This window comes from Varroa destructor, unplaced genomic scaffold, assembly GCF_002443255.2.
Source record: "Varroa destructor unplaced genomic scaffold, Vdes_3.0 BEIS01000002.1, whole genome shotgun sequence".
Lineage (NCBI taxonomy): Eukaryota > Metazoa > Arthropoda > Arachnida > Mesostigmata > Varroidae > Varroa > Varroa destructor.
Window position 1 is genome coordinate 39,549,062 of NW_019211455.1, and position 24,774 is coordinate 39,573,835.

The following is a 24,774-nucleotide window of genomic DNA, read 5'->3' on the forward strand; positions in this document are numbered from 1 at the left end:
TTATTCTTGTACTCTTTCTGTCCGTCTAAGTCTGTATTTCGAAGCTAGTCGTTCTTTTGGTTTGCTCGCACATGATGGAGCACCATACGAAAGAGGCTGGTTTTTCCTGCGTTGCGCGTCGTCGAGAATACCCCTACAACCCCCCTGGCAGTAGCAGCTCTGCGTTCAGCCTGTGGAATAGCCCCCGAAAAGTCATTCTTTATCCACCTAGGAAACGAAGTCGCTGCGGGCAGTTGTCTATGCAAAAAACCGACAATGCATAATCACTTAGCCCGCATAGAAGGCTCTGATATAAGCAAGTAACATTGTTCTGCTGTAGTGCTAGCAAAAAAGAGGCGAACACCAGTCAAGAACCGACTAGGATAGCAGGAACTACACGGCCAAAGGTACATTCGATGGTCGGTTTGTGTCGACCGGCCAAAGACATGGTCGCTTCATGTGACATTGAGGCTAAGTAGAGAAAAGCCGTTGCCCCAACAAAAGAGGCAATTTCAGGGGGACATCAGGACACAAAGGGCCTGCGTCTACTAAGGGGCAACAAAATGAGCAGAGATAAAGGCAGCAGCTGTTTGCTGCTGCTAGTGCAGCTTCACTGGCGGAGTTCATCGACAACACGGCACGCCCTCTCTACAGCACGGTTAAGCTCTCGTCCTTGACTCTGTTCTGCTATCAGGCAGGCGACTACAAGCGTTGTACCTTTCCCGCCCTGCCAGTGTTCATTGAGCGACAGGCAACTGCGTAAAAGGGACAAGCCTATCGAGCCCGCAGCGTTCGCTGGTTCAGCTTGGTTTTGCTTAGCCTTGTTCTATCTGATCCAGAGTGCTTCAGCCTGGCGCGCTGCTCGCTATCGACACTGATGACAGCGCTAACGCGGTAACAACTATACGTCGGCTCTATACGTGTATATATACTATACGACTACACGTGTTGCTCAATGAAGGATCTATGGAATCGCAAAACGTAGACGGATGCCGACGGCCACGTATAGAGATCTAGGGTCACTCACTTCACACGCCCTGACGCTTGAAGGAAAACAATCTTCGGATTGAAGCTGTTCTTTCTACGCTGGTCCTTCTTTAGGGAACGTTATCGTATCTAGGAAGAGTCATGTAAGGTTCAGGAAAAAGGATCACTTGTCCTTGATGGGCGATTCACAGGCGGCCGATGCTCCTATAAGAAGGCTTAGAATTCGCACGTGCTCAGGGTAATTGTATAGATGGACGTCGAATTGGAAACCTACTGAAGATTAGGTTACTGTGGAGCAGGTGTTTCCGAGGGCTGATAGATTTCGTTCGCCTTAGTCGTGAGTAAATTTAAAGTCTGCGTGTTCTCCACTTTATAAATGCGTTTGTGGGAAATATCACCCAGAGCTGTTTCTTGAACTCTAAATCTAGGCCAGTGTGCGGGTGACCAGATCAAACTCAATTTCACTTATCTGCCCATGCTATTACCTAGAATAATAGGTGGGAAACCGAATCCATGTCGTCGTTGTATGTAGCACCCTTGACGACTTCTATGTATCACCTAATAAAATAGAAAGGTAGTGTATTTGCAATGTACTCGTTTTTCTTATATTGAAGGAGCAACGGATTTGGTGGTAACGATCTCCATTGCGCCAGTTTGTCAGATAAGTCGACATACGTATCGCTATCACTCACTTTAGCAGACTGTGCAGTTATGCAAAATATGACAAAGCGATTCGGAATCTATTCGGCAAAATCTTACTCGCTACATGGCCTGTCCTTACTTTGACGCACGCTTTGCTATACTATAAGCAGTATATATAAGCAGGGCCCCAAAGAGGCCCACCTATATCACCTATACCGTGAGATCAGACAGTACAATCGCGTGATAGGCACCCTCTTGCACTGTCTGCAATAAATATATGTTGTTCTGTTTAGCAGGATATCATATCATCGTGAAGGAGTCGAGAAGGATAGCATATCATCGTGAAGGAGTCGAGAAGGATAGCATATCATCGTGATGTTACGAATGCCAATATGACTGCACGAAAAAGGCTATTGAGTAATGACATATATATGAGGTAAATAGGTCAGGTTCTCTTGATTCCGCAGTTCATAACTGTATCAACAGGTGTATCCGTTCATTATACTAGAAAACAGTTACACTGAATATAGATCGCTGTAGAGCGTTACCTCTATTCATTGTCCCGTACAATTTTGTTATTTCAGCATGGTACAAATGCACGCTTCTAACAGGTCTCAGAACTGGGCTTAAGTTTATCACTTGGAACGTGACTCGTCGAACTCGAGAAGGCGAAAGCAAAGTCCGGCGCCCAAATTAGTATACATGATCGTTTCCAGTTTAGCCGAGATTTCCGTTATTACTTTGCCGGTGACAGCTTTCAAGGGAAAAGGTTACCAACAGCTAGTGGTCCAATTGATTTTACGGGACAGAAGGAAGCGCCCTCGGTATATTACTCTATGTAGACTAGTTTCAAGGCGTGGTGGACGTTGGTAATGACAAATGGCACTCACATCGGGCCGTATCATTGGTGCCCATTAGATTGGTCGGAACAACGCAGGGAGAAATACCGGATGTCGTCGTAAAGCCGTCAAAAATTATCTGATTTATTGTGCCATTCTGTGGTGGATAATAGTGCATGGCTTGCTATGCCAGTGATAATTATACAAATGTTCGCTATGTATATATTCGTACGTATGTGTGGTTTTCCACCAAGCAGCATATGACAGCGCTTTTCTGGTGCTCGGCGTACTTGAGAGCAAGATTGCCCATGAGAGATAGCAACTGCCATGATTGCTTAACTCCTCATAGAAGTTATCAGCCCCGCGTTGTATGGCAAAGACAGCAAGTCTAGAGAACGAGATACCCTGGGTTGTAACGGGCGTGCGTGCATTCGTGAGGGACATAACTTACTGCCACAGTTAGAAGCCAATACCATTCCGACGACCAAATCTGTCCCTATGACCATGGCCACTGTGGCAGTCTTTCACTGGTGCTTTGCAGATGCAAGTGGCAATTCCATGACATGTCTGTCTGTTAGAGTGCGTGCCTGCGAGGAGACCAACGCGAGCAGTAAGTTGAATCAAACAACCGATTTTTGTGTGAGACCATAAATGGCAACATAAAGACAAACTTCAAGAAAAAGTTGTAGCTTGGAAGTGTTTATATCGGAAACCCTTAATATACAAGGTGAATATATGCACTTGTTAAACCAATAAATGCTGCATTTGATGTTTGTCGTACACGTAAGTCGTGTAATGAAGTTATCAATCGTGAATACCGATGTATGTGGACGTGGAGCATATTGTATAAGGACGGCGATTCGGACGGAGACAACTTCAAAATGTCGCCAAGCGAACACAAGTGAACGTATTTATGTAAATGTTTTTTATACATACGAACTTTTTATATCTTTTACTTAAATACAACATCAGTAAGATAGATCCCTTTGGCATTTCCTTATGGCAATCATCTGCTTCATCCAGTTTTTGGCCACCTTTCCGCATACATCTGGCCTTATCTCTGGCACGGATATTCTCCTTGAACTTTGTTGCCAACCATAGGAGAGAAAACCATCGTAGTTTTTGAATTTCTTTATGTACATTAGTTAAAAATGAGTTTAGAGGTTACATTGGGAAATCCTATTAAAGTCAGCTTACCATAATTTAAACTAACGCCCCGCAATGTTTAGCATTACGACTGTGGAAAGCCCTCTTCGCAGTATAGAAAAGATAAAAAAAGAAAAAGTATTTCAGATATTCTGCTGCGGCCACTTTGTGCAGCAGCTGGAGCTGCGCATAGGTCATGCATAAACACTCTATAAAAACCACACCTAAATGCCCCTCTTCTTTGTCTGAGCGAAGTAAATAGAAAGTACGTCAAATGCTCGTTCTTGGCCCCCGTTCTTCATAATTGTTAAACCAGTCAATGGCACGCTGTACATAAACAAGTAAAGGCTTTTTGGAAAAAAATACGTTTTTTGATTCGTTTACTTTAAGAACTTTTGACTTTGTTGTTAAGCCAAAACGTATACAGGAGATAGGGTAGGACTCATAATCACAAGTTTAGACAATAAAATCAACTATTTATGCCAAAAAGGCAGATTCTTAAGTTCTTTATTCGTATGACATGTATTTGATTTGCTGAGAATTTCTACATTACTTCAGTTAGTAAAGTACGTAATCATTTTTCTTTTGTCCAATAGATAAAAAGTTAAAGTTACGAACTCTAAGGAGTCGTAAAATTGCGACATGTATACTTAATTAAAAGTTCTTGACCGGTTCGATAATAAGCAACTTTAGGAAATTCCGCTTATTCAGCGAACGCTCAGTGATAATCCAATCAAAATATACATTCCAAAAAATAAAACTTGATTTGAATTTTTTTTTTTCTAGTACTTCCGTTTTTAAAACCAAACGAGACACACGAAGGGCAAAAGATTACAAAGTACCCACATTTTTACGGCTGTAAAGGAGTCCTTCTTCTTTAATGCACCAGTTTAAATGTCCGACCTGTCAGTATATATATAACGAATGCCTTTATGTGGAACCAATACCATTAGATAAGGGCTCCTTTTAAAATGATATAAGGGAGCTTTTAGCCATGGTGGAGAACAGTGTTTATCGTAAGATGATGATCTATGGCAAACAAAAAAGTAGTGCGGACTCCATTCCATAGAAAACTGAAGTCATTGAAAAAAATAATCGTTGGTATTTTACTGCTTCGATGCGGTCGGTAGCGCAAAAGCGTTTTGTGGGTATGGCTACTGCCATATCGTCCATTGTTGGATACAATTTAGACACACGTTATGTGGCGCAGTCACATTTGAGGCTGCTAAAATCCCGAGACTTCATCAGCTCTCTAATCCTCTCAAGAAGATCACAGCCAATAATTTTTGATTTGTGTCTAGAAATTTTTTAATCATGGACGTAAAAATCAATTATGGAAACGATTATTGGTTTATTCGTGATTCGTGAAATCGTACGTGCCCGTTGTGATAAAATCGAATTTCTGGCCAATATTCATGTTTTAAATTTAGTGTACCAAAAACTGAAACCGCCAGGAAAGAGGTTTATCTGTAATTTCTACCAAATGATATATAACGGCGGCCAGATAATGCATGTAAAAGAAAGTCGTACACCTTCGAGCAAGACAACACACCGGCTCATACTATGCTGTTAATGTAGGGTTAGTTGTTTGAAAGCCTGGGCATAACCTCAAAGCACACATGGCAACCATATATGAATCTATTCCATTGCTGTATATGAAGGACTATTGAACGAGAGTTTAATAAGCCTCGAGATAAGAAAGTCGGCTCGTTAGCTAGCGCTATCACAAAAGGGTCTGCTTAATTGCGAATGGAAACTTTAAAACGAGCCTCCGATAAATGTTTACTCGAATTAAAGCTGTGACCAGAAGTCATTCAATAAATATGACCGTCAAGATTAACAGCCGCAAAGCAGTTTGTTGAAAGCTTTGTTTTTTTTTTCCATATACAGTCGTTGAAGATATAGTAAACAAAATTCCCGACTTAAACCGATCACGCTCTGTCGAGCTCTCTGCAGTTAATTATTTCAAGTCTCATACACCTGTTAGGAATATCTCTTTGCATCTATTAAAAAACTAATGAAATATATGAGATCACAATAGTACCACACCGAGTATCATCACCGAGTTAAGAAACGTTTGTAGTATTAGTTGCTCCTGTCGAAGTCGTTCGATTATTATAAATAAGGACCTGAATACTGGGCTTCACCGCTACAGCCAAGCAAGAGGAAACGGCAGATTGAAATAAATGCTGATGATGGTGGAATACATATTAGTGTACGATTTTGTCACTCTCCTCTTGTAGTTCGCTCTCCAAGGGGAACAGGGGTGTCCACAAAATCAGCTTCAGCCAGTAGAGGGTGCAACAAGCTTTCCATCGATTTTTCCATGCATTTAGTACTTGTATCTCTCTCATCTGATTCTAATGATAGACGCAGTCGTCGAAAACTCCGCGTTTGCTAGTCGAGTAGGTACTGTAACAACAGAGGGTATTGTTGCAAAGACGGATATGCAGTTAGCCAATCAGCGGGATGGTGCTTAGCAACGATGATAGCAAAAATCGTCGCCGCTATAATTATCACGATTGTTGCTGAAAATGTGTGCGATAACGAACCTGCCCAATGCAAAAGAGCTGTGGCAAATCATACACGTCAACAAGCTTGGTCTGTCTGCATCTACCGCGGTGTTCTCTCTTCTGGTGTGTCAGGCCCGTGTCTACCTTGAGCGCTCACTCATGAAGTTCCGGAGCTCTAGTAAAGGAAGTTTTATTGCTTCAGTTAGCTTGCTTATACCAACAATATATGCCAACAATTAGTCGTTGTAGCTTTAAGGACTGCGCTAAGAGATACTGAGGAAGTAGTTCGGTAGAGATCGCTTCTGGAGCCAACAACAGTGCGAAATAGTAGTCCTAAAAATGACACCTATCTGGAGAACCTGATGACTGGAAGGGAGGAACTACTTTAATATTCCATTCTAACGACGAAGTGTACTTGGATTCTCCATGGTGATAGACACAGGCGAGCCCAATAGCATCGGGTCCATTATTTGTCAACTCGGCCAGCTTGGTTTATTCAATTGCTCTTACTTTGATCCGTGAAGGCAAACACTTAGAAATCGTCAAATAAAAAACTCAGCTTATTATCCCAATGCCACTACAAACAATAGTAGGTAGATGGCCTCGACGCCGAAGGCTCGCCACGGAAAACGCAGCCTAACAAAGTAATCGATCACCTCAGGCCAAAATAGAGTGATTCTGATAGCGGTCGCCTTTTTGCGGTTGGCCTGTATATTTCGGACATCCAATTCCTCTAAGACATTCTAAGTTGAGGCTGTGCCGCACTGCGCTTAACGCGTCAAAAAAAAACCTCTAGCAAAAGCAGTTTTAAAGCCAATTCTAGCTACGGCTAACTCAAAAACATCATACTGCACACGTAATCGAACTACTGACCCAGGTTTAGGTAAAAACACCACAGTTTTTTTTCGTATGTAACAGTTTTCAGTTCGATCATTTAGAGCATAGGTTTGAGATTTTTGCGATCAGCAGCTTTCTCAAAATCTGATAATCTTTAGGGTGTCAAGACAAGGCGTTATCACCTAAAATCTGTCGCTAGCGTAATCTCCAGATATTTTCTCTGGATTAGGATGGTAAAAGAATTAGGACTACACCAACTAAAGTATATCGCTAGCTTAGTGACGATATTCTTTCAAAGTATAAACAGCCAGAGCATTTTAAAATAGTTCTTTCGTATCTTTTGAACGCCTATATTGACTGACCTAAAGATGAGTCATTATTACAACAGCTTTGTTTATATTAGAAACTATATTAGAAAAAGTAAATTAATTTCATCAAAAAGTAACCGGTTTGTCCACATCATTTATGTGCACTTATTCAACAAGGGGCTCGTATAAAATCTCTTATTCGATTAAAAGTTCGTAGAAAATGTGCCGTTACCAGACGGAACTGGTTCCGTCTTATTGATAATGTGCCAACTGTGTGTGTGGGAAACAAGAAGCAGTTTCTAGAATACATGCCTCGACAAAGAGTTTGGCTGCCAAAGAGTATTTCTTCGGAAAAATAAAGTTGGGGTATGATAGTGGGTTTCAAGCACTGCCAGTCGAATGGGGTGCGATAACCTTTTTATTTTTATGTGAATTGCATGAAGACATGGGCAGATGCAAACGCCCGCGTTTAGGCACTTTTCTCTGTCGAATTTTTCGCTAAATTGAATTTCCACCCTCAGTCAACAAGTAGCTTTGAGTCAACAAACAACCCCTGGAAATCCGCGACCATAAAAGGTGTTTGCTCGTGTATTTTTTCTACAAGAGTAGTGCGCTCCGACCGTACTTGGTCTACCTTTTCATGAATGTTTTATGAAATTTTCAGCAAAAAATGGACTCGCAGATCTTTTAGAATAGAAGGTGCAAGATTTGCTATAACGAGTGTGCGCTAAAACGCATTGTCGAGCATTTAATGGAACTATCAGTGCTAGCAAAGATAACATTAGACAAGATTGGCTGTAAGTACTCTCTTTAACATTACATGTAAGTTCAAGAACTTTCGCTCAAGTTGATACCGATCTCATATTTAATGAAACAGCTAATTCATTGTCGTATTATGCTGCAACTCTATATACGTCACGCATGTGTCAGTAAAGTCTACCATTTCACTGTGAGAGCCTTTAACTGCTAGCTCTCTGTCAGTCGCAAATTCGAAAACAACCAGATTAGAATTTAAGCTAGATAATACTGTATACGCAGTAGCCCATAGGCCAGACAAAGGATAGCGATGTCCTCCGCAAATACAGAATATAGGAAACATCTATATCGAGTGAACAAGTAGGAATTAAAGTAGTTCGGGGGATCAAAGCTTCTTGAGACAGTATTTAATGCTACGTTTTAATGCGGTTAAATCTTGGTGAAGGATGAAAAGGTGGAGTTGAGCACAGCTCAGAGGAAGCCTTTAGGGGGTTATCTTTTGAGCCCTCAAAGGTTCTGCAATGATTAATAACACTCCGGTTAATCATTAAAAATAGAGGAAAACGTATGATGATGTAACGACTGGATAATACGAATTGGATGATGTATGAATAGCAATATTTGCACCAGGATCAGTGTTTCTACATCATGCAACTGGAAATGATACACGAGGTTTATCGAAAATATTCTTGTTAGGAGGGTTCAATCACGGCCACAGTCTTATATTATCAATCTCAGAGAATTACTTCTATTTAATCCGGACTGGTAAGTTGTCAGTTCTGTTACTAGTTAGAAATGGAGTATCGATTATGTTGCATAGTCTTTATGTATCTGATTTGATGCTCAACTGATAACTATGTGAAGCTAAATCAATCAACTAACTGAGGGGTAATAAGCAAATAGAATAGTTTGCATCAGACCGTTCACTAAAAGAAGTAATATATTTGACAAGATGGATAGCTATCGGCGAATCGATGAAAAAAAATCAATGATGAAATCTTACATCTTACTTATTACGTGGAACGTATTATTATTCCTATCATTATTAGGAATTTAGCAACCAATCTCTTCATCTCTCCTGACACATTTCTATATATCGCTCGCACATACGAAACCGCGTCAATGGTTCAAAATTTTGTCTCATCTTTACCAGCTGCATTATTACAAATCGTGTAATCGCCGCTCAACCACAGTCTATGACACGTGTCTCAACGGGTTGGATGTAAGTTCATCGTAAGGAACTATGAATGGAGCTGATCCGTCCATATTTTATTAGATTCAATATGTCGAACTAGCTACCCTTTGGTGGTAAGGAAGGAAGTAACGGTGAGACAAAAATAGTCGTTCATCTTTCAAGATCACACCAAACATACCTTCTAAACACGGTTACTGGCAACGCTTAAATTAAATCCGAATCCGTAAAGGCTGGAACAACGAAACATCCAAACTATCAGCCATTTTCCAATAAAGTTTCCACCGAAGCCACATTCCCCCTGGCAGTATCCTGCTATAGGTCTCCGTCTCGTTCGATTTGTATTACCGTTATATCGAAATCAGCCTGACCAGAAAACGGCGCATTGCTGAAGTATAAACAAGCTAAACTATATATCTGGACGTTACCTGGTTAGGTAAACGACAGGAAAAGAACGAACAATTATATCCAACGGTCTCATTACAGGCTTCAATAGCCAGCCTTGTATTCGTATCCGTTACGATAGTAACGGAACAAGTAACTTTCAACCAATCCGATTTCGAAACCAGAGTTCTGGTTTTCATTAGAGAGGTCAGTCGATGCTAAGGAGAGGCTGTAAGCACCAGGCAGACGGTAAAGATGACAGCCAGTCAACGTTAGTTTCTATTCGAAAAAGCGGGACAGATATGCGTCTTGTCTGCGGGCAGTTGCCTATGTCTTTGCGACCTAGCGCTTTTCGCTAGATATCTGTAATTGGAAGAAGCAGCCAAATGAAAACCAAAGGTTTCGTGAGGTGGAAAGTCTCATGGGAAGCAAGGCTCCCATTTATCGTTACCTCTGCAAAGGCAATCAACCCATCTCCTTCACACAAACTGCTTCAGGTCCTTTTGTAGTCTCAAAAAATATTCTTTCACCTTTGTATATTCACAAAGAGCCCTCCCACAAGACCTTATCAGATCCACTTCATTCTCGGCATTTTTTGCAGGAACATTTCTACTATTGCATGGCCAGTTGGAAGTCAGGCTCAAATTCTATTGGTTGTACTATTACATACAATGTTCTAAGCCTACGTTCGAAACATGATCAAACGCAGTCAATATGTGCCGTTTCCTGCGCTATATATTTAGTAGCTGGTAGGCAGGCAACGTGGTCGTTATGGAGCAGATTGTCTATAACAGACAATGTAACCTATGTACGTATTTTAGTTCTCACGAATATACGTGCCGTGCTGCGCCTCTCACCTGTATGTTCGACGAGCTACTTTTCAATAGCTACATCGATTCTTTCAAGAGTTACCTGATAGCGCTTGTCTAACATGCAGTGCCTCTAGTTTCTCACTCTTTCTCTACATTCTGTTTTTTTCCCTTTTGTCATGCCTAACCTAAGAACGTAAAAGTGGTTTGCCGATGAACCAGCGCCAAGCAACGCCAACTTGTCGTAATACGTTCGTATGCTATTCTGCGTAGTTGCTACATGGTACGCCCCGTTGTGCGGACGACTCACTACTGGCGAACTGTAATTAAGGGCCAAGTACTAATGAAGATCTATTCTATTGGTAGCCGCTTCTGACGCGTACTTGCGACGACGATGAGCTACCGGCGATCAACGATTCTTGCGACTCGGGGGAGCGTTCCTTTCTTCTTAGATAGAGACTTTTGCCATTTGAGGACTGGTGAGGAGAAATACGGGCTTTTTTTTAAAGAGGCGGATGCTGTTCTGCGTGGCGGCGGTCAAAATAAGATTGGTTTCTCCTGTTTTCGTATTAGCATGCTAATAACGTAATTTACCTACAGCTTAGACTTTACCTCTTCTCGGTATGGTGGATTGAGCTAACTTGTTGCTAGGTGCAGTATCATGGTTTGTTGACGTCAATAAAAATGAAGTAAGGCTGCGATATATAAGATTGCCTGAAGGAAAGATATTTCAAAAGTACGCCGGTCTCGAGTGACAGCGTAATACCTAGAAAGACACGCAAGTCGTATCGATTCGCAGGATGCGAAGGACGCGGCATGGGGCATGGGGCATGGGCGCTGTCGAGATAGGTACAGTCAATGTGTAACAGAAAAAAGTGATGCCACGAAAATAAATCTAGATCATAGGAGAAACATGCGCAGTCTATGTTTCGAGAGCGTAAGAAGAAAGATAATTATAATCTATATTCTGATTGACTTTCTATTTTAAAAGATCGTACACTATAGTATTTATTTACTGAACGTTTTAATTGTCATTATGCGCTAGTGGCTGATATCAATAAAATTCAGCACAACGACAGTCATCGATCGTATGCAAGAAAAACATTTAGTTATTTTTATGTTATTACTTCAGGTGGCTGGTTAGCCCGCCTCAACTGAACTGTTACAAAATGTATGACTTTTTTCAATTTTTCGGTCATCTTGAGGAGGTAATGCTGCACTTCGTATGCTACTCTGCTAATCATCAGTAAGAAAGATATAGACATTAGGCTCCGAACTGCTCTTCAGGACGCAGTTCATTAGGACCCGCTTACTCCAGCTAACATCCAGGACTATCGAACATTAGGGGGTGATGGTGAGCTTACCACGTTTTTGGTGCTCCATTGCTGAATCTTTGCTTGCCCAGTTATTATTAATCTGCCAATAGGGAAAATATCGTTGTTAATCACTAGCGAAGCCGAGGCTCGGTAGGGTAAATATGTTGCTACAATATAATCTAAACTGATGACGGTATGTTAATTTCTAGGCGTACCCATTGGCGGCGACACGACGGTGCTGCGATGGCATTAACATGTATAGTACTGCGTGTCTCACAGTTTAATGAACTTAACTTACAATAGTTATTATTATACCTATAACGAAAAGAACCACGTAACATAAATAAAGTATTTAATAGCTGACAGCAGGACTGTGATGATTAGGGACTCAATAACAGAGCTAACTTCGTGTGCATATTTCTTTGTGGATTTCAGGTGATAGCGCAGCATGGAAGATGTACCGCGTCGTGCTTGCTAGCTTATCTCGATGTCCTTTTTCTGGCCAAAATGTCGCTCTGTTTTGTATGTACATCGCTATGATTTCGGTATACGTACGTATGATTTGCCATGTAAAAAGCAATTCAAATGCTGCAAATCCGGCTGGAATTTTCCTGCCTTTAGGAAAAACGCCCAGGAGAACAACGATGTCGGATAGATACTGTATTATGTATATGTCTAGCCTTAGTACGATATTAGCGCAGTATTTCGTTGTAGCTAAAGGTATATGGTGGCCTAGGTTAAAGGATAACCTGATTCGGACATTTTGGAACGTTTGCCTCTAGAATAAGCCATTGCAATTAATGTCAATCGAGTTTGATGACAGATTAGTGATGTTCAATTTGTAACAGGTAGCTCGGCTAGAATAATATTGTTCAATATTCAATTTGTCAAGGATTGGACGTTTTAGCTAGGATTCTTTTTCCTAGGATTTTTTTTCCTAGGATCTTTTACAAACCGTGCCTTTTGTTTAGCGGAGTCTAGAAAATGTACGACCTAAGTCAGATGATTAAATATTCGCGATACGATTTACTCGCTGAATTTTACCTAGTCCTACAGAGTACATCGGCACTTCGGCAGAACGTGGACTATCTATTCAATCGGCGTTTCAATCCACCCAGGGTTCCCCCCTATTCTAATTATGTGAGTTAACATCAACAATTCCGACAATGACTGAAAGTTTCTGAAAATGACTGGAGATCACTTTTCAGTTTTTTTTTTCCGAGAAGTTATTGAACAACTACAATTATGTTCAATATACGGTAGTAACTTTAGTGTTACACACTTATATTGTTCGTCGTATTTTTAAAACGACTGTTCCCAAAGGCGTCGAATCCGTGTAGGAATGAATAAGTTTAGAATTCACTAACCACAAAACAAGTTAACAGAACTAGTTACGAGATATCCGATTGAAGGAGGGCTTTTTCTAGCCATCTAAACGTACCCAATTTATGATAACTTTGCGTCAAAGCTTTTTTTAACAAATTTAGAGCCAAATGTGTAAGCACCGTCAATTAGAAAGGAGCGTCACCTGTTATTGTCAAGGATGCAGTTATCCTACATCAATCATAATTCAAAAAACATATTTTATTTTATTAATAACAAAATTTTATTGAAAAAATCCGTTTTCTTCTAGATACAGTCTTCTTGTTAGGTGGCACCCAAATGTATCTTTACAGGAAAACTATTATTACTATTGGTTTTTTTGATAGGATGTGATTTGATAATTTAATGTGTTCTTTTTTTGATAAGAATGACGATATTATTAAATATAATTATTATTAACTTTTGTTTATAATATAAAGACTTTTGTTGTGGTATAGTAAGAGTGGCATAGCTCATAAAAACATTTGAAGTTAACCTTAAAAAAAGATATTTATATTTACAATGTGAAAATGTTAAATGAAAAGAAATTTTTGGAAATTTTTATTTTTCGTTCAGTATGCACATGAAGGTTCACATGACCACATGCAGCCAAAATGTCACGTTTGAATATCTGCGATCATAGCTGTTCAGCTAACTAATGGGCCAATGTGGCAACTGTGCGAGAAACAGGATTATCCAAGACCTTATGCACTGCAGGGTACAGAGAAGGAACGCTTTTATATGCAATTTTCGTCAAAGTCTTATGGCTATCTCCTGTGTGTGATTTGTTTGCAGTTGTAAAAACTACGTTATAGTGATACGTAAAACCTTTTTACCCTGCTCTTTAGTTAGTGACATTCTGCAGAATTTTCCTGTTTAAGGTAACACACGGCTCATCAACATGCTGCTAGGGTAAAGGTCGTACTTCTAGTAATCGCCGGGCGGCGGATTTCGTGTGTTTCATCGTTGTCGATGACGTCCGCTTGACGCTTTCGCATGAAGGGATTATATTGTGTGTTCCTCGTTGCGAGTACCGACCTGACTCATTTGATTACTTCTTAAAGAGTAGTTTTCGTATACTAATTGAAGCCTGATGCCCTCGTGGTGATAGGGGCCAGTTGTCTGAATAAATGGCCTAATGGCAGTGCGGAATCTGTGTACTGAAATATCTAGTGTACCTGAAATAAATATTAAATGTGAGCTCATTATTAGTATTATCATTATTATTAATGTATTTGGATAATAAAACGGCATATTATTGTTTTCCAACCTGTTTTGTTATCGCCAGCACTACGATTTATAATCGTGTACTTTTACGGTATTCATTTTTGCTGGTGTGCTCTTTCTGAAGTGATGTCTGTTCATGCTACTAACTAGCTTTTCTTTTTTTCTTTCTTTTATTTCACATCCAAGGTATTTGCTTGATACGGTAAAGCTCATACTTTCTAAAGCCCTGATAACCTCTACCACTGTGTGTCTAGTAACTGTGACGCAATTTTTGTCATCCTGCTTATCTCAGTCAGCGTTCCCTACCATCCTGAGGGCCTATCTGCTGCTAAAGAGTACAGCCACCCTGCCAGAATCTAGCTCTATTGTAACCAACGTAAATGAAAATCGGCTGGCCAACTATTTCACAGTGACCCAACCGTTTGTCCGGATTATCCTCTGATGATTGGGATGATCGGTACAGCTCTGATCTTTTTCGCCTCCAAAGATGCCGTCTTCGGTACGGTTCGTTTGTTTGAAGACTTTTCTTGGACCCCTTTCCGGTAATAACTGTTCAAGATCACCCAAATATTCTTGAAGATGAACTAGATATCGGCTTTGTTAGCTTCTTTTGCCCTATCTCTCCGTTGCATCTATGCTTCCCTCACACTCCATTGTGCTCTTGTTCTTCCCCCTGCACTTTTTTATTCCTTTCTAGTACGAGGCCAGAGCATCTCCTTCTCTGTCTGCAGTTTCAGCTTTTTAACGATAAGGCTAGCTGACCCTTTGCAAAGTCCTTCATTTTTTTTATCATAGGGCCTTGCGCCTCCCTTCGTCATGTTCGCTATTGGAGGTGTTCCTCCTTCTGCCCTTGTTTCGAAACCGTCATATGGCTACGTCAAGTTTCGCAATGGAATTTTTGACATTTGGCTGGGTGTTCATGAGCTTGTATTTCAGACACGCATCCTACTGGGTCAATAAGCTTAATAAAGATCTAACCTAACCTTTCAACTGGGGGGCCTCTCATTTATTCTTCTTCATACCCTTTATCTTGAATAGCAAGGCCAGGTGAGGTGTATCCATCACAACGTTTGTGGGTCATCGAGTGACTTGTTCGCCGTCCTCCTTTTTTATAGTTGGTCATGGGACTTTATTCCCACATCCATAAGAATTGTCCCTTTGGGTTCTTTTAGTCGGTTAGCCTGACTCCGGAAGCGAGAGGTACCGATCATTCTCACTTCTTTCAGAACGTGATCGTACCTAAGGCCCTACGCTACTTATAGCGTGTTGATTTTTGCGATTTTTCGCTTTGTTTTTTTGGATTGTATTTTGCCTTGCCGAATACTATTTCGTAGATGTTATATCTAGTCTAATATGCACCAAACGCGTTCCAAAATGTTCTCAAGAATCTCTGCTGTTAGCTGGGGTGCCTTATTTGTTATTACTCTAGATTTGTCTGTCTCGTAATACATTGGCTTCTGATACGCTTCTGCAGTATAATTACTGGGCTTTTTTTAATGAACACAGAGTAAACTCGATTGATATGTTTTGTTTGGTGTATTGGCTCCGTTCCTAGGATGTCACCAAGATTTAAGAACTTTTGTTATCTTCTTTATCAGTAGTAAATAGCTACATATATTTGTTTGACACTTTGATTTCAAAAAACATTTTTTATATAAAAGTTGAGATTTTATGTGTTTCATTTAGATTCAGCTCAAAAAAATTCGATTGGTACTGAGAAATATCTCCCCTATTTAAACTTCCATGTAAAATATTCTTATCTCAGTATCACCGAAGCGAAAATGAGGGACATGCATTGCACATTGATTCAACACGGGCGAAGGCCTTCGATTGATAGCTTCGATTGAAGCTTTATGTATAAACCTTTATGCAAGCATTCGACTATCATTTTGTCGGTAGGAATAGCTTTTTAACACAGGTAACCTATTTCAGCCTCCACTGTTCTGTAGACATTCATGGGATAGTGCAGCAACAACCTGCAAACAACCACCAATTAGCCCAAACTAACATTACGCTCTATGGGATGATCGACAAACGGTTTGATCACGCTAAGAAGCCAAACAAGTAACCAGGCATTTTAGTAATATATAAGTAGATACATATTTTTTGTGCCGTACAACAGCGTTATGCAGCATAATTTTCGCCCGTGGATCATTATACTGGTAAATAATTAACTCAATCTGCAGTGAGTTCAGTTTGGACCTGCATGCGTACAACATTTAATAAACTTCCGTTCGGTACTGTACATTCGAGTTTTCGTTTGGTGTCCATATGACCACACCCATTCTACTCCACCAAGGTTGCCAATGGATAGTAACAGTAAACGTTGCGTTCACTTGGCCAAACGTGCCTTCATAGGCCGGACAGGCCGAGCAGTCCGCGCAGGACGCGCCAACAGGACCAGGCAATTGCACAAGGAAGGTCGTTACAGTGTAACGGTCGATTGGACTGTTAGAAGGACGAAATGCGGGTGGACTTGGTACATCCGGGGCAATTCAAGTGACCCAAAGCTAACAGGCTTAAGGGAAGAGTGCTCAGGAACGGAGGGTCAGGCAAACAAATACGTGCAGAAAGTAGCTTTTGCCACAACCTTTACGCCCTGCGAACTTCCATCGAGGCATAGGAAGATGCAGAGAGAGTCGCAATCCCCTCGAAGAGGAAAGAAAAAGGGTAAGAATGAACCTATGATTCCTAACCCCACTTTGCGGATACTAAAGCGGACCTGCATACAAATAGACTCATTATACCACACGTCTGAATCGTAGTTCCGGATAGTTCTATGCGGTCGCTCATCCTGTACAATTCTAAAAGCGTTTTTATAGTCAGCTCAGCAATACGCTATGTCTCCGGTGCTCCCTTTCATAGTTGTTCATATAAGGCTCCCACCGCGTTGCCATAGAGAGTTTTCCAAAGGTTGCCTTTTTTACGTCTTTGTGCTCATTTGTTTAATTTCTACTATTCGTAAAAGCAGCATCCCGGCATTGTATGATTTTATCTAATCGCTTCCTTCAACCGTTACTTCATGCAATTTCTTCAGGTAAACTAAAAGGGCAAAGATGAAGATAACGGTAGACGCGATGATATACAACAACAAAGACGGTAACAACGGCAATATATTTAATGGTTTATCTCTCAAGGAGTAGATATTTTAGGTTGGTGGTCATTGCTGTTAGAACTGTTCTTAACTATGTTCACATGATTTGCATGTTGAAATAATAAATCTCCCTATTGGCCATTGACGCCTCCTTGCTCGGTTTCTGTACAGAATGGTATAGGAAGAACTTAGGTAGATGATAACTTCCCTGGGCCGCCGTTCTTTATATGTGTTATATAGGAATGCCTTAGTTTCAGTTTTGATGATTCGCGCTTTTGCCTGTAGCGTGCTTAGTGTAAGGGACGCCACGGAGCTTCTTATTAAAGATAAATATAACAGAATCATATAAATGACACAACGGTCCCGTTTTGGCGGCCATAAAATGTTTTAGCTTTTTTTTTTTTTGGCAGATCGACCGGAGCTCTCGCGCATGTCTTTCGTTTTGTATCTATCATCGCACTGCAAACGGACACACATCCCACTATAGTTTTCACATTCGAGAAAGATAACTTCTACAGAACGAATGTACAACGCGCTCGTTCTGCCGTCCTCTTATGTGGCCTCCCCTAGTTTCTTTTACGTAGACTTCTGCTTCGTCTGCAGTTAACTAGTGCTATAAGAGCACAGCTGCTTAGTTGTAACTATTACCGCAACTGATCTTATTATATTTGTTATTGTTGTTTGCAGGACCCAGGAATGATATTCAGTTTCTGTAGAATTGCGGGGTAGGCGTAAAAGCTCATTTAATTCTGGATGGGACATTCTTATGTTGATTCATGTGGCAAGTGCCGCTTGCTCGAATTGCTCTCATCCTGACCTAGCGAGAAAAGGTAGGATAGCGCCGAAGGGGGGTGCGTGCCTGTCGTAGCAGAGTAACGTACTCGAGTACATAGGTCTGCGAAAAGATAAGAAGAGAACAATTCAAATTTTACAAGGTGAAAAATTATGTGGACCAAAGCAGTAGCAGTTCAACCCGGAGTGGCGGTACAAGTGGCAGTAAGCATAGCAGAAAAAAACATGGTACATAGAGTAGAAGGTCAGTAAAAGAGAGAAAAAAAAAGGGTTTTTTTCTATATGCTTAGACCTGCTCCAGACTGGCGTTCTACCTTCTTTAAGGTAGTTATCTATAAGCAGCGGACCACAAACCAGGGGCTTCAAGCCAGCCAATCCTCCTTCATCGGTCAAACAAGCACCCCTTTTTGGTGTGTTTTTCCGTTTGATCGCGCTGTCAACCTGAAAAACCAGTAAATCAGGAAGAAGAAATCTGACGCGCTTCTCAAGTCAATACCGGCAACTGCAAGCTGCAAGGTAGGAGACGAACTCTCGGGATAGACCACCAAGAAGAATCCTTCCACAGGGACAAAAGTACTGGGCGAGATGGAGGAAGTTATAGGTACACTAGCAAAACGCAAAATTGAACAAGAATAACGAGCTAAAGCGGTAACACGTATAGAATGGTAAATGATCTAGCGGAATCTTAAGCGGTGTTTCATGGAAAGCCACTGTATAAGAAGGTGGCGCTAAGCAGTTGAGAAGAACAGCTATTCTTTTTCGTGCTACCTAAACACCAAGGTTTCACCGTCTCCATTTTTTAACCTATAAAAGAGTAGGATTGAATGACTACAGTGTGTATATAGAGCTGCAGACGACTTTAAGTAGCATAAAGGTGATTTAGTCAACAAAGCTTAAAAGTCCGTGAGAGTGTACATGTGTTTGGGGGGCTGTACTTAACCGACTGTACACTTAAGTGAATTATGTATTTATATTTTTTCCTCTATGCGATGCAGCTTAGCTCATTGTTTAAATATTTAGAATAAACTTACTGCGAATTTAAGAACAATTTAACAACTTAATTGCTGCTCCATATTAAACGAGTACATTTATGGCTCGTTAACAGCTATCATCAAATCATCTTAACTACAAGAGAAACTCATGTAAAATACTAACGCTACTTCTTATGAGAACTCGGTCAACGTCCAGGAATACGTAGACTTAGCCTTAGCAATTACAGCCTTCCATTTCAGTGACACTTTCGAAAAGCTTCCATCAGTGGTCACAGACCAAAACTATGGAAGAGAACGTAATTTATTTGCTGTTTTTTTTTTTTTGTTCTGCTTGGATGATAGCGAGCGTGGTCTTTCTACTTTTCGAACATACACTTATTGCGTCAAACTTACTGAAAGAATTAACTGTCGACTAAAAAGATTGAGGTGAATCGCACGTAGCTGCCCTGGGGTGATCGGTCATCATAGGATTATTGCCGCGTATGCCTTGCGTTTTTTTCTGCCTTACTAATAATATAAAATCGTACAGAATAAAAATGTTTTACACATTAATGTGGTCATGTAGAATTCATTATAATAAGAGATAATTAGGCGGTTTCGCACCAGCAGATGCTTGATACGTTGCAGGCGTTTTTCACGTCTTATCGTATACTTTTTACGTATACGTAGTTTTAACGCTTGGTGTGGAAACCGGTTCCCCCCTAAGTCGTTTTACTTGAATTATACAGAAAATTACTTACAAAAAGAAAAACTGTCAGAAGGCTGTATCAAAACAGAATGAAGTCCAAAGTACGGTACCTCTTTAAAGGTGAACTTTGGATGGACCTGACATGGGGGGGCAATGGAAGGTTTGTTTTCATTTTTATCAATACATGAAGTACATACAGTTGAAAACTCATATGACAAGCTATTTTTATATGTCCAAAAAGTATCATACCTCCTCCTGTATGCGTTTTTCTATGGATTAGGCAAAGGATACATTGTATTTCTCTAACAACTGTAGCATTTGAGTAATAAAGATGGAACACTTTTGACAGTCTTTTGATAGATGAAGCTTCGCTTGTGCTTTGAAGGCTTAGGAACAGATGGCGACTAGACAGTGCGGAATAGAGTCGAATGTTGTTCTTCCTCTAAAGCATTACATTTCTCCTGTGGACTTCTTCGGGTATAGCAACGTTTTGCCTTTTCAGTTGCACCGAATGAAGTTCTCCAGCGGTGGCTTCGTCACCTTTGAGAATTCGAATTAGCAACAGCCTTGCTGGTTGACTGAACGCGTACAATTGTTTTGATCAGATTCTCGTTTTGGATGAGCGAGCGTCTTCCGGCCTTTTAGTATCATTCTTGTGCCTTTTCTAGAAATTGCTCAATACATGTTACTGTAAACATTCATTCTCATGCTATTTTATATATATATATGATTTTCAAAATTAATATTTTATATAAATCATTATGGTTATTTACTTTACAAATATTCTAATAATTATCAGAAGAGTTCTTTCGAAATTTCTATGAAATTGAACTTTTCTATATTATATATTAGAAAATTATAATATTAGGTATTTTTCTATAGGTTTTTCATTTTTAATTAATGAAATATTAGAAAAAAGAAATCTACCTATATATATATATATATATATATATATATTTTAGCCATTGCAAATCTGCAGGCTCTATCGATCCTGTGTGCTTAAAAGCTGCACTTTGCCTTTCTCGCCGAACAGATCATAAACAGATCATTTAGCTGTGTGCTCTCCTTCTTATATTAGACACAAGGTACTTTCTCACAACCATATGATGAAACACTGTGTTACTTATTAAAGCTCGAATATATATTCTACAGTAAATATTTCGAGTTTTACATTCGAAACTGCTGTTGGCACACTTTCAAAAGGTCAGATATGCTTTGTTTGGCATGATGCTTATGCCACACGGAGGAGAGGCGATTCGTACGCGTCAATGGCGTTTTGCCTATTACGAGCTATAATGAGTAACCCATGCAGTACATGGCGGGGCCATTAAGTATTTACCGGATTGGTTTTGTCGGGCGTCATCAACCTAACCGCACGCCTAACTCAATCTCTCGGTCTTATTTGTACCTGAAGGTTTGCTGGTCTTGGTTTACAGAAAAAGCGTTACATTAACTCCATTAGTAAAGTTCCAGCCATTGATAAATTAAACTTCAATATATTTACGGTGTCTAGGTTTGAAGATATACTTCGTTTCATTTTGCTGAGAAGGCGGCGAGTATAAGACAACGCCTGAAGCAGCAGTATAAGACGCGAGACTCGAGGTCTTTATTTTATCAATGATTGATTAATACAAAGGTTAAAAAGAAGTTTGATTAGCGAGCTTTTTTCTGCGTAACTTAAAGATACTTCTTTTCCTCCAAAACTGATCAAAATGTCGTCACCACGATCGCCTAGAGCGCTGTAAATTCAGGACTGGCCTAGGTTTATTAACGCTGCTTTCTTTGGCGTTTCACAAAAACATAAAATGAGGAAGCCCATACGAGAAACACAGCATTACATCACCAGGTAATAGGAACGTGTTATAACATGCGAACATCTTCCTAGCTAAATAATGCAAAAGTTCCTGAAATTCGGATTGTCTTATGCCCTTGGCGTCTTTAAGCACGCTGTTCTTGTCTTTTTACACAGACCATCACTCAATCTAACTACACGCCTCAGGCGGTACACCTTAAAAACACTGTAATCTTAAAAGCTCAGAGATTAACTATTGGCCGACATTGTGTAGACCTGACACCTAAAAATTCTGCTACTATTAATAATAATAATAACGATAAAGCACAAGTGAAATGCTGCTATAAAATATCTTATAGCCTGTGCTTAAAACTCTTCATATTCTGACTGCATGTACAGGTTAGGGAGTTCTTGTTTCGAACGGCATCCAATATGAAGGATCAAGCACACCATAATTGTACTTAAAAAAGGAGCATATTTAAAGCAAAAGATACAAACTGGGTATGTAAACTGCGCGTATCATCTGCACTGAAAGAACGCTTCTTGATTTTCCTAGTTTTTAAGGTCAGCGTTGTGTCTAAAGCTTTTAAGAGAGCTTAAGTTGTGAGCAAACAAGCTTGAAAAGCATTGATTAAGCATGATAAACCAGTAAGAGATATCACAATGCTAAAATAACTAATTCCGTACCTTAATAAGAAGTTTTGTACACATAGATTCAACCAAGCAAACACGATAGATTGTCACTTTTCCTTTGCCATACCAGCCCTAAAAGATGCATGTTCGGCAGCTTATGCCCACTCTTTCCATCTTCAGTATTAGCTCTTCTACTCGTTTCAACTTACAATTATTCTTGGGTGTTGCAATTTGACGTTCACAGGTAGTACACTGCACAACATGTTATACACATTTCACTCGCCACTAGCCTCTACAGCACAAAAATAGACCCAAAAAGAAGTGAAAAGTTTTACAAATAGCAAATCATATAATTCCCTGCGTCTAACAGGGTCTTTTCAACATTTAGCGTTTTACGTTATATTTCCATCGTTTGGTCGCTTTTTTCCGTTTGTCCGTCACTCTTTCTTCAACTCAGGGCCAATAGGACGGATAAATTTGATACGGTAGCACAAGTAGCGCTAAAAATGTGTGCCGCCTTTCTGCTTTTTGTCCTGAGGAGTGGCCCCATGTTGTCGAGCTACTGGTTCTGCTCTTGCTTCAACGGCTTCACCAGCAGAGGTAGTCGGGGCCAGACAAGTGAGTCGAGTGGCACTCGCTGTGCGTCGTGTTACCTCTTGGACTATTGGAAAAAGATGGAAAGACGCATGAAGTAATATATGAAGCAGACTGCTATATATCTTCCTTTATTTTTTGTTTCCTTGGTCGTTTGCTTTTCCACTCCCCTTCAGCAGTTTTTGCTCTCCTTGCTTTCAATGCCTATGTCGCGCTGGTGTCTTTCTTGGACCGATGGAGACGAAGCCACCGATGTCGATGATTCGATACTTGTTTGTCGGCGACCGACAACAACGGCCGTGGCAGAAGCGATAGCGGCGGCGGCGGCGGCGGCAGCAGCAAAAACACTGCCGCAAACCGCCTGAATTGTGCTATGACCTTCGGAACATGCCTTGGCAGCAGAACACGCTTTTCAGCGTCGCCATCAAGGGATCGTTCCTCGCTTTCATGAAACGATATGTGCTATTGAGGAGATGACAAAAACAACTTCATGGCAACCGTAAACTGGACAAGCGGATCGAATAGGTGCACAGTAATGGCTACGTTTTTTCCATTCACTGTAGCATCCAGTTGCAACATTGTAATTCGCGTGATGTATCATGAATGAGATTACGCGGCCGGCGATATGAAGCAAAACGAACCGAGACAGGAAAAAACACGAGGGCAGGAAGCCTCAGACTCGCCAAAATCTCCTCCATTTCTAAGCCAAGTGCATGCTATATCTCCATCGAAGAAAAGACCAAGAGGACCACCAAGGCTTAGACCGGAAAGCTAAAACAACCGAAAGATAACGACTCTGCCGTCGCCCCATGCAAGAGGTCTTGTTTTCCGATATAATTTAGTCCCTTCCTTACGTCGCCATCGTACATTGTGGATGACAGCTGACAACATCGTTTTCTTTTAGCTCGAGGAGCGAGACAATGGCTGTTCATTCGTTGCAAATTGCTCTCTACATCGGGAGATCGCTCACCACACAGTCTGCCACAGTCGCTCGGACCGTCCTCGTCTTCGTCTAGTTAAAGAAGCGGCCTTTCGATGGTTGGGTTCTAGGCCCTAGATCATACCCCGTACAAGACTCCTTTTTTAATGTGGCTGTGTTATCCCTTTTCTGCCCTCTATGCTTCTTCTCATATTTTCTTCTCTCGCCAAAACCAAACAACCGACCTTACTTCATCGGTTATCCCTTAGCCTTTAGAACCTCACTGTATGAATTATAGCAGCGCGGTGTCTGATGAAGGAGAAGGAACAGAGGCATGCCTAAGAAGGCAAACGTTGACATGGGTTTACTATTTCTTTGAAGCTGATATGTGCCAGTGTTATGCTCGGGGCAATTGGTACAGTTATATTTTGCAACGCGCAGCCAACTGCGGCTGCCGCAGACAACTCAATGAGGGCAAGAATGCCGGAATGAAGATTGCGGGTAACGCGGTGAAGGGAAAACGCAAAAAATAGTGCTGAAGAAAAAACAAAACTGTCCATAAATTTTCCCCTTAGCAGCGCAGACTGTAGTTGCTCGGAGATATTTCTCGCTGTACGGATAAAAAAAACTTGATTGGGAGAGAAAAAGGAAAACGAACCAAGAACAAACAATAGTGGTAATGAAGACTTCAGTGCACGAAGGCGAGGGACATGGAAGCATTGATATAATAGTATATTCATGCAAGGACAGTTTTCTTACTTGCGATTATTTACCTTTATTTACTAGGAGTGGTCAGCGGGTCATCGATAAGTAAGTTCATGTTTGGGGTGCAAACATCGTATTGTGGCACAGCACCTTAAACGAATCCGTACGTTATGTTTTCACTGAGGACATTGTATGCGAGACTGTTAGTAGAAAGGTGATAAGGGAGTTTTTGCAGCTTACCGTCTAAATATACCTAATACCTGAGCAT

At 40.7% G+C, this 24,774-nt stretch overlaps 1 protein-coding gene and 1 long non-coding RNA gene across 2 annotated transcripts in view; one reads left to right on the forward strand and one right to left on the reverse strand.

Annotated features, from left to right (window-relative positions):
- The window catches only part of LOC147757792 (uncharacterized), a 68,026-nt gene extending 44,924 nt beyond the window's left edge, over positions 1-23,102 (reverse strand). The window contains exon 1 of the long non-coding RNA XR_015319960.1: positions 22,343-23,102. This is a non-coding gene — a long non-coding RNA (uncharacterized LOC147757792). The remainder of the gene's footprint in view (positions 1-22,342) is intronic.
- On the forward strand, positions 176-17,536 carry LOC111244205 (uncharacterized). The gene is made up of 6 exons (XM_086980761.1): positions 176-1,303; positions 1,905-2,044; positions 2,193-3,057; positions 12,144-12,259; positions 16,656-16,967; positions 17,335-17,536. Exons 3-5 carry the CDS (start codon positions 2,946-2,948, stop codon positions 16,731-16,733), a joined length of 306 nt encoding a protein of 101 aa, XP_086836887.1. The 5' UTR covers positions 176-1,303; positions 1,905-2,044; positions 2,193-2,945; the 3' UTR covers positions 16,734-16,967; positions 17,335-17,536.
- Positions 23,103-24,774: the final 1,672 nt, after the last annotated feature.

What these genes read in the sequence shown, in the direction of transcription:
- LOC111244205 (XM_086980761.1), top strand. Translation starts at nt 2,946, where the DNA reads ATGACCATGGCCACTGTGGCAGTCTTTCACTGGTGCTTTGCAGATGCA. An exon ending in CGAGGAGACCAACGCGAGCA is followed by an intron (nt 3,058 to 12,143) that starts GTAAGTTGAATC and finishes TGTGGATTTCAG; the next exon opens with GTGATAGCGCAGCATGGAAG. An exon ending in TCGCTATGATTTCGGTATAC is followed by an intron (nt 12,260 to 16,655) that starts GTACGTATGATT and finishes GTGCCTTCATAG; the next exon opens with GCCGGACAGGCCGAGCAGTC.